General features: G+C 29.8%; 1 protein-coding gene and 1 pseudogene across 1 annotated transcript; one reads left to right on the forward strand and one right to left on the reverse strand.

The window, feature by feature from the left end:
* The first annotated feature begins 843 nt into the window (after positions 1–843).
* Positions 844–1,762, forward strand: LOC120272402 (pectinesterase inhibitor 9-like). The gene has a single exon (XM_039279225.1). The coding sequence runs from the start codon at positions 929–931 to the stop codon at positions 1,550–1,552; it is 624 nt and encodes a 207-aa protein (XP_039135159.1). The 5' UTR covers positions 844–928; the 3' UTR covers positions 1,553–1,762.
* A 4,790-nt stretch (positions 1,763–6,552) lies between these two features.
* On the reverse strand, positions 6,553–10,246 carry LOC120271449 (annotated as a pseudogene).
* Positions 10,247–11,077: the final 831 nt, after the last annotated feature.

Below are 11,077 nucleotides of genomic sequence, written 5' to 3' on the forward strand. Positions count from 1 at the left end.
TTAAGATTTTCAAATTTTTATACGTAGGGATATTTTGATAAATACAAATATATTTTTAAAAATTGTGAAAAATTATCTTTTATATTATAATTTAATTATTTATTTATCTAAATACTTTAAATTAAGTTTTTCAAATTTTTTTATACGTAGGGGTATTTTCAGTAAATACAAAGGTATTTTTAAAAAATTGTAAAAATAATTTTTTTGATATTATAATTTAATTATTTATTTATCTAAATACTTGAAAATTAAGTTGTTCAAATTTTTATACATAGGGGTATTTTTGGTAAATACAAAAGGTATTTTTAAAAAAATTATAAAAATAATTTTTGATATTATAATTTAAATTATTTATTTATTTAAATACTTTAAATTATATTTTTTTAAAAAAATTTTATACGTAGGGGTATTTTTGATAAATACAAAAGGTATTTTTAAAAAATTGTGAAAAATAATTTTTAATATTATAATTTAATTATTTATTTATCTAAATATTTTAAATTATATTTTTCAAAATTTTATATGTAAGGGTATTTTTGAGTAAATTTAACATATTCTTGAGGTGATTACTACGACTAATCAAACATAAGTAATGAAAGATTACGAGTAATATAAATTCTCAACCAAATACTGGTAATCTCACATTACTGACAACATTCCCAAGGGCATATAACATTCCGATCATATTACTACTAGTAATCTCATTCTGCTAGTAATATATCATTACTGTGAACCAAACGCCCCCTTAAAAGAAACACAGCTCAATTTAATAAATTAAATTAAATCAACCATTCCCCACCTTACTTTATAAATATATATATATATATATATATAGATAACAATCTTTCTCTCCATTACTCTCTTTCCCTTTTAATTAGAACATAGAGACCACCACCACCACCACCACCATCATCCAGTACCATCCACCATGAAATCATCTCAATCTCCATCATCACTCCTCCATCTTCTCCTTCTTCTCTTCCTAATCTTCTCCATATCCACCATTAATGCCATCAAACACCCATCATCATCATCATCATCATCATCATCATCATCATCATGCAAAGACACAGAGTTCATCCGCAAGTCATGCAGCACCACACGTTACCCAGATCTCTGCATGCAATGCCTCTCCACCTTCGCCTCCACCGTCCACCACAGCCACCGCCAGCTAGCTAACGCCGCTCTCTCCGTCAGCTCCGACCGTGCCCACGCCGTCTCCTCCTTCATCTCCTCCACCAACCTTCCTTCCCACCAATCCGGCGCCATTAAAGACTGCATTGAAACCCTAGCCGACAGTGTTGACAGGCTACGTAGCTCTATGAAAGAGATGAGCCATATGGGCCGAGCTGGAAGCCAAGCCTTTAGCTGGCACCTTAGTAACGTTCAGACTTGGGTTAGTGCTGCTCTCACTGATGAGAACACTTGTCTTGATGAATTGCCTCGCCGAGCCGCCGCCGATGAAGCCGGCTTTCGAGCCGCTGTTAGGAAGAAGGTTGTTGAAGTGGCTCAAGTCACTAGTAATGCTCTCGCTCTTGTTAATAGGATTTAGACTTAGATTATTATTATTATTATTATTATTATTATTATTATTATTATTATTATTATTATTATTATTAGAATGAGATTATGATGTTGTTTTGTTGTTTGTGAGGGTGTTTGTGTTGTTAATCATGGAATGAGATTATGAGACGTATGGATGATGTATATTCGGGACAAGGTTTTAGCAAAGTTGATCAGTTGTTGTTGTTTGTTGTTTTTTATCTTGTAGTCACTAAATTAATGAGTTAGGTTGTTGTTATAAAGAGGAACCAAATTGCTTTTGGTTTAGCACTATTGTCCTATTAGATAAGGTTTGGTTTGCAAAAGTTTTATTGCAATGGTTTAAAACAAACACCACTTAATGGTGCCAAGCGTTTAAGGGAGTACATTTGTAATTTAATTTTTATGTCAGTCTTGAGAGCACATGTAAAAGCTACTATTATTTTTATGTTTATGTGTGTGCCCCTAATAATATATGTTCTTGTCATATGTACTAAAAAAAAATATATATGTTATAAAAAAATCCATCTAATTAAATCTAATAGATTAGTATGTATCAAAACTCACCCGTTAGAATAATCTATAGCCTCACATTAATTAATTTTTAAAAAAATAAATATAATATACTAACTTAGGTTTTTCTTTTTATTAATTTAAATTTTTGGTTGAATTAAACCTATATAATATATTTAATTGGGATTTTAACCTATAATAATTATATAAAATATATATATATTGTGTTCTTACATAATTTGCATTATTGTTTATGCAGATATCTTTATCTTTGTGCACTTAAGTCAAGGTGATTTAAATTTAAACACCAACATATGCTGCTACTCTAGTGTTAAATTTTTTTTTAAGATACTATTACTTTCAATAATTTACACCTTGGGTAAGATTAGATTCATTTTTAAAACAATATCGATTACATAGAAATAATATATACCATTTATTAAATGATAAATATAAAGATGATGTGCTTTGATAATGGAAGCAAAAGTGTGATGTTTTGAAGCATGGCCCCAATATTATTGTGGCTGAGTCACGTGCAACTCTGGGTCCACATTGCTAATTAAACTAATCTTGCCACAATAATATAAGTACCCACAAGTGAAAACTATTGAATATATTTATATATATATTTATATATAAATAGGAGAAAATTATTTTTTAGTCCCTGAAAGTTTCAAAACATCCTGACAGACTCTCCCGATGGTTGAATTTACTGGGACAATCTCTCTCTGATGCTTTACTTTTCAATCCTAGCGTTTACTTTTCAATTAATGCAGCTACTCCGTTAATTTATTCTATTTTTACTACATGTACTTCACTTTAAAAATATATAGTTTCACATTTATATGTAGTGTGTTTTGTTTTAACCACATAGTTTTTCACTTAATATATAGCGACATTGCGTTTAAAAATTTGATTTTCAGCTTAAAATTATGGGTTTCGCTTAAAATTTGGTATTTTCGCTAACTACATAAGTTTTCACTAACATATAGACATTTGTGTTTAAAATTTGACTTTTCTGCTTAAAATTATGGGTTTCCGCTTAAAATTTGTTGTTTTCGTTTAAAAACTGAGAGTCAGCCCAGTTAACATCTGTTACCTTTATGTCAACATCAATCACCTTTATGTCAGACAGGTTTGAAAAATAACCTGTCAGAAAAAAGGACGTTTTGGAAATACTCAAAGTTATGGGGTTTTTTTGTGAATACCTGAACTTTGAAGGGACTTTTTATTCATTTCCAGTATAAATAGAGAATATGTTCTTTATGAACATCTCTAAATTAGAAATCGAGACACCTATAATCCTTAAATGTACATCTAATAATTATTATTAATTTGTATATAATACATAACAGTAATTAACAATAATTTACAATGCTTAACAATATTTAGTGGTGTAATAATATAATAATTAATAATAAATTTTGCATATCATCAAAAATAATAAATAATATTATTAAATTATAATTTAATGGCTATCATCAAATGTTTTTAGATATTAAAAAACTAAAAAAAATTGTAAGCAGAAAAAAAATACTAATATCAATATATCATCATGATGCTTGTTGGGGTAAAGAATTAAAATAAACAAGGGAAAGGTAAGTCTTAATTTAATGTGATTATATGAGTGAATTGAAATAGATTAAAAAGCAAGGCAATTATTTTTCTCTTGAAGCAAGAGCCACAAATACAATTACAAAAACTATCATCATTAAGCATGGGCCAACTTTACTCACCCGTACTCAATGTTATAAGAATATTAACTAGTTGAAAAAAAAAAAGTGGTTTTAATTCAAATTATGTTTCCAATAAATTTAAAATGATTACATAATATTAGAATAGATCTATGCTCCCTCCATTCTTTTTTTATCTATCATAAACCCATGTTCCTTTTTATCTGTTATTTTTAAATCAAAAAATATTTGTTATTTTTTTTAAATTACTCTAATATTCTCTATTCAATTATTTTCTTAAAATTTAATATGAGAGAAAAATGTGAAGATATAAATTAGGGAAATTTTGGAAAGATAACTAATTTTTTATTAAATTATGTGAAATAACTAACTTTCTTGGTATGTGAGATTCGGTTATTCATGACAAATAAAAAAGAATGGAGAGAGTAATCTATTATTATAAAAGTGCTTTAAAAAATTTAAATCTTTTTTATTATATTTAAATTTTTGTTTATATTAAATATAGTATTAATAACTAAAAAAATTAATTATATTTATTTATTTGTATAATAAATATTTATTAGATTTTTTAAATCTAAACTATACCAATTGTTTTTATTATAGAAAGTTTCAAATGTATTTCTTTCTTTATCAAATAAATAAATAAATAAAAGCAGGGGTTAAAGAAAGGACTGAAGAGCATGTGAACAGCTTAATAATTTGCAGGGATAGATTGTGAGCATTGGAGGACACAACCACATGGACAGCACTCTTTGCCACATCTAATTTTCGTTTTCATTTATCCAGATCTTTCTTTCTGTCTGGCTCTTTTGTCTTTTTTTCACAAGTGTTTCTGTGGATAAATATTTTTATTGTATTTTTTTATTTGTTTGTATGCTAGAGACCAGCTGTTTACTTGTAAGACTTGTTTTGGAAAGTAGTGTTATAGTTTAATAAAAAAAAACAAAAGGATTTGTTTGCTTGTGTTGTAAAATCATAAAATTATTTGTGTACCATATGAAGTTTCTTCCTTGTAGATGTTCAAAGTAAAAGACTTTTTATTAGATATCTACCATAGGGTAAAGTGAAGGGAAGTGAAGAAAAAAATTGATTTCTAGCCTTAGTGGCGGAGCTAAAAATTTTTTTATAAAATGTATAAATAAAATTTTGTAAATCCAATTTTAAATACAATTAAAATTATATAATAACACAAGTTAAATAACATAACTAGTTAAAATCTTTTATATAAATAATTAGTACAAAACATTAACATGAATAAATTCATTATTGGCATTTATGAGTTTTCATATTTTGAAAACAATGAATAATAGTTTCATTATATATGCAATCAAAAATATCTTTCTCGACGTACATCACCAAATAATTAGTTAAGAATTGATCATCAATTTTATTATGTAAAATTAAATAAAATAATTTTTATACTTAAATTTCAATTAACTCAAATCTAACATAAGATCAAAAAATAATTAGAAAGGTGTGAAATAATATGATGAAAACTTTGAAATATAAATAATGAAAAAAAAAAAAAAAAACCTTGTTTTTAACTCTAATTGAAGACAAGATGAGAGAGAATGAGAGATAGTGAGCATTAGGGGACACAACCACATGGACAGCACTCTTTGCCACATCTTTCTTTCTTTCTTTCTTTTTTTGTTTCTTTTTCATTGAAAAAAAATCGAGAACTGTCTTTCTGTCTGACTCTTGTCTTTTTCACAAGTGTTTCTGGAGATAAATATTTTATTGTATTTTTATTTGTTTTGTTTGTTCAAGAAAGAAAAAGAAAGAGCTGTTTACTTATAGAGTTATAAGACTTGCTTTGGAAAAGTAGTGTTGTAGTTTAATATAAAAAAAAAAAAAGGATTTGTTTGCATGTGTTATAAAATGATGAAATTATTTGTGTATTATATAAAGTTTCTTCCTTATAGCTGTTCAAAGTTAAAAGAATTTTATATAAATATTTACCACAAGGTAAAGCGAAGTGAAGTTTTTGCGTAAATTGATTGCATGCATATATATTTTTGATGAATGCAGACAGATATCAAGAATTAATATTTCAATTTATCTGTGTCTTTGTTTGTACAAGATAAAATTTAAATTTGTATTTTAAGCAAGAAAACACAAACATTTTACATAAAAAATCTGGTATTTAGACAAAAAAAAATCATTGATAAAATTGATTCATAAAAAATATATATTTTTATATTTATTAAGTTTAATTTGTTAACTTAAACCACTTTCAAGACAAAAGGATATAATTCATTTTCCTTTCAAATCACATATCAAGCACTCGAATTCCTTCAAATTCAAAGATTAAGGATAGACAATTTAGCCATGGTTGTTAAAAAAAAATTCTAATAAATATATATATATATATATATATATATATAAATCATAAAAAAATATATAAATAAATATGATTTTTTACATAAGCAAATTAGCCATAACTTTTCCCATTTCCCATTTTTTTGGGTGTGATACCAAAAAGACCTATATTTTTGTTTATTTACCTGATGTTTTATATTATGAATTTATTTTGCATCTTGTAAGTAGGCTAAGTAGCATGCATATAAATGTCTCCTCTCTTCTTTATTATAGTAGTTGATTTATTTAGCATCATAATCTCTGGTAGTTTTATAAGGAAAAGAAAATCCAAATTATATTAAATGCGTTTGATCTAATATATATATATATATATATATATATATATATATATATATATATAGATAATAATAATAATAATAATAATAATAATAATAATAATAATAATAATAATAATAAAAGTTGAAAATCATTAATTATAAAATGATAGAACTTCAGGTGCACATGCAGGACATAATTCATTCCCCTTCTTCACTGTCTCAATAGTGCAACAACATTCATGCAAAGCAAATATTGGCAATGACACACACACACACACAAACTAACATGCAGATAAGTATAAAAACTATGTTAATTTTGTTCTTCTAGTTTACTCTCTTCAGTTGATTTGGATTCAGGATTCACTTCTTCTTCTTCTTCTTCTGAGGCCACAACATCTGTTGTTGTTGTTGTACTTGTTGGCTCTTGAACGTTGTCAGTCTGCGTCTCAGTTTTCTTTAAGATTAACAAGATCTACTTCACCCTCAACTTTGTTATTAGATTCAACTACCAACTTTCTCAGTTCTTCCTGGCTAGAGCAGTTGAACGAAGGCTAGCATTTCCCGTCCGCTTCATCGAGACCATGACCACAAAACTTATACCACTAGCCCATCATAGCTCACAGAAGATAGAACAAGTAGACTACAATATGGCAGGTCATGTATAATGTATTCCAAGGCAAGAAGATGACCAAAGAATCCAGACTAGACACCATCTTTGTGAACCTTCTTCTTTTCTACACCCCTCTCTAGACACTTCTTCAAGGTTGGTGAGAACCATTGAGCCATTGGCTCGCTGAGCTTCTCTTTTTTGGGTAGATCATATCCACATAACCGCTTTTTCGTTATAGAAAAAAAAAAGTAAGTGAAAGGATGAAGTAATGAAGTCATGCATCACCATTAAGTGTTGTGCTGAAGAGAGAAACCTTCCCCACATTGGGAGAGAAAAGAGAAGATCTATACTCAATAGAAAGAAATATAAGATAAGTACTCCCTTATTTAAACACGACGTTTTTTGGGGAGTCGGCATCCATTATGTGGAAGTTGGGTCACATCGTGGATGTACATAATTTGAGATTGATCTCTTGCTCCTTCACCTTGAAAACCTTCTCTCCAGCTCAAGATCACTTTATTCTTTTTCCTGATAAAAGTAGATCCTTTCACTTTCATGACAACTGACTTCAAACCCCATCTTTCTGGCGGATCGCCCGACATGTTCCGCAGTTGCTTCAGCAGCATACTCGAGAAAGACGAGACCGCCCTTTTCTTTCTTCCAAACAACCTGCGGAGCCTCAGTCTTCTTATTCCCCCTAGCATCTGTCACGGTCACGAAGGTCTTATCAGTAAGACGTGGACAAAATCTGTGTTCTTTTTCCATGAATATTGCTCATCTTTCTCCGAGAGCAAGATGTTCCGTACGAAGTTCATGGATTTGAAACTGCCCGCACCGGCAAGCCCAAGCCTCTCAGTCTCGCCCCTTGTTTTTTCCTGGGGCATATATATCCATGTAAAAACCCAAAATTATAAATATATCAACAAAAATGTCTCCTTGTATATATAGCCCTGAAATTCAAGATTATACATACATACCCCTTTGGGAGGTAAGGATGGATTATTGCACTAGATTATCAAGTTATTTTTACCCTACTTAATAATTGAAATTTAGATTCTCTTAAGTATCTGTTTAGGTGCATAAAGAATTAAATATAGTAATCATAGTGATAAATTTAGTATCTGTTTAAGCATAAATTTGCTTTTATACGTGATTATAACTCATCAATAGAACCTTATGCAAAAGGTAAATATATAGCCTATATAGTTATATAAAAAAGTTAAATGTTTATAGATGTATATATAAAGGCTCTAAGAGATATTTCACCTATTTTAATCTATCATTATTAAATTATAATTGGTAGTTAATTGGACTTCAGGGTATAAATATCTAAGAATTTCAAATTTTAGGTGTACAAATTGAAATAAAGTTTCTGATAGTCCACATGAAATTTCAGGTTTTTAGAAAATATACATGTAAGAAGCCCTAAACAAATAATAAAACCGCACCAGACATGCAGTCGTTACCAAAACCTCCACCAATACAACCAACAAAGCATATGAACTCTGTTTCCAAAAGTCATCCTACCTCCAAATAAACACACTTGAACTCAAGCTCATGAAAATCATCTTACTCGCAAACACACACCCCCCTAGCTACCAGTTTTGTTATGCTTATCCCACTGAATAAGTTGTGCAAATATGGTATAATGCAGATAGCTATTCCCAAACCATTCTCAATGATTTAAAATCACATAATATAAGTTGCTATAAGAGCATATTTCCTCTTAACAAATACCGAGAGAGAAAAAAATAATAATAATTATCAATAACTGCGATTGATTGTGTCACATCAATATCAATGTTGTTAAAGGCGCAAGACACACCCGAGGCACTAGGACCCTTATATCGCCCGAGACGCAAGGTGTAAAAAAAAATGAGCGCCTAATTGAAGTAAGCTACATACACATAAAGAATATATATATATATATAGATATATACGGTATATCATAAGAGTCATAGACAAATATAAGTATCAAAGCCTTAAACTTTAATATTAACAAACTTTTCTTATCTTAAAGTCAAAATTCTATTTCTAAAATCATATGCAGCTAATAATCATCATCATTAATGTCAAACTCTAAATTCATGTTTTCATCTTCTTTTCCTAATTTAGAATTATAGTCATCCATGAGGATTTGTATAAAGTAGTGAAATGTTTATTGCTTAGTTATTAAATTCTACTCTATTAATAGAGTTATAGACTTTTCAAATACTAATGCCTAGTAAATTATGGCTCTTTTAAACAATAAAAAACTAACAATTTTTCAAGCATGTGCACTTTTTTTACACCTTGGGCTTCAAAAAAAAAAAAAAGACGTAAAAAACGCAAAAAAGCCTCACTTGACAAAAAGTGCCTTGACTTAGACCCTTGGAGGCACTAAGAAGGTTTAGCTCTGCGCCTGCGGCCTAGGGAAGCGCCTTAACATCAATGTGATAAGAATCATTATCTGACAACTAATTCTAAACCTCCCCTGAGGATTCCCTCAGCTCTAATTTATGTTTACCAAGGATCCAACCAAAAACCAATTCATTAGGTTATTGAAAAGTGAACTAGACCAGATTGGTATATTTTACCCTATTGTAATTATCTGCACACAATACAACAACACAGGCTCCTAACACTTGACCTTTTCTATCATTGCAAATGGTTTTGCTGCATCTAATTAGCATTCTCAATTCAGAAACAGATCAGAAACACAAGTTCAGAATTTCTCAGCTCATCAAATGGAGAACCACCATATAGATATATATACTTAAAAGAAAAACCTTGAACTGCAATTACTAAATCAAATACACATACCATCAAATAAAACAATACTAGAAAAAACTTCAAATGATACACTAGTTAAAAAGTCTCACCACAATGTTCTCGTTGAGCGTGGCCCTCTCCTCAAAAGCCTCCACCACAAACGTCTTCTTCTCCGGCACGATTCGGACCCCCCGGTTCATCGGCAATGTCGTCGGCTCAAACCTAGCAATAACGTCTCCCGGAAATCAAATCAGCACCAAAAACAATGAAAAAAAACGAGAATAAATCTAGGGTTTCAAGGATTTCTCACCGATAAGGAGGGAAGTCATCACGGGAGCGGCTGTCACTGAAGTGGCGAGCGAAGAGAAGCGGAAGGGGTGCGGGCGAAGAGGCAAGAGATTCTTTGAGGGCGAGGGAGGAGCGGAGAGAGAGCTGGATCGATCTCGAAGCAGCGCGCAGCATCGCCATTGTTCTCTGGGAATGCTCGAGCTTGAGAACAGAGACAACCACTAGTTCGCAAAACCTAGCTTATAAAAAAGGATTTTGGACCTTGATACCCCTGAAACAACTTTAAAATTACGTTTATATCCAGAAAACGTGGACGGTCTAGATCACATCAACACTTGGATCTTAAATCAAAGATTTTGGCTTTTTGGTGGTTGATTTTCCTTAATATTTATTTTAATTTAAGAATTATTTTTTAATTGATTATATATACATTTCTCTCTATTAATATTAATTATTTTTAAATTTTGTTTTTTTTTTTTGAAAAATAATACATCTGTTTGTCAAAAATGTGGCTAATATTCTTGTCTGTATTTTTGACCGCCAAGCCACCCGTGGTAATTATATATTTTTTAAAGTGTTTTTGGTTTGGAGGCCAACTTCTAGAAAACTTGTTTATATTCTAGAAAGCTAAGAGAAATCCCAGATACTGCATCTGCGGAAACACTTAATTATGTGGTGGGTTTTTTTCTTATCACCTATCTTGAGCTTCTAATTTCCGGGAGAAAACCTCGTAAGCACGATTGGGAGGGGTTGATACTCAAAAATATTGTGCATGTGAGTCATGTGCAACTCTAGGTCCACATTGCTAATTAAACCAATTTTGTCACAATAATATAAGTACCCATAAGTAAAAAACTATTGAAATATATATAGATAGAATATGTTCTTTATCAACTTCTCTAAATTAGAAATCGAGACACTCAGTATTCTTAAATATACATCTAATAATTATTATTAATTTGTATATAATACATAACAGTAATTAACAATAAATTTACAATACTTAACAATATTTAATGGTGTAATAATATAATAATTAA

This window comes from Dioscorea cayenensis, chromosome 11, assembly GCF_009730915.1.
Source record: "Dioscorea cayenensis subsp. rotundata cultivar TDr96_F1 chromosome 11, TDr96_F1_v2_PseudoChromosome.rev07_lg8_w22 25.fasta, whole genome shotgun sequence".
In the NCBI taxonomy this organism is placed as follows: domain Eukaryota; kingdom Viridiplantae; phylum Streptophyta; class Magnoliopsida; order Dioscoreales; family Dioscoreaceae; genus Dioscorea; species Dioscorea cayenensis.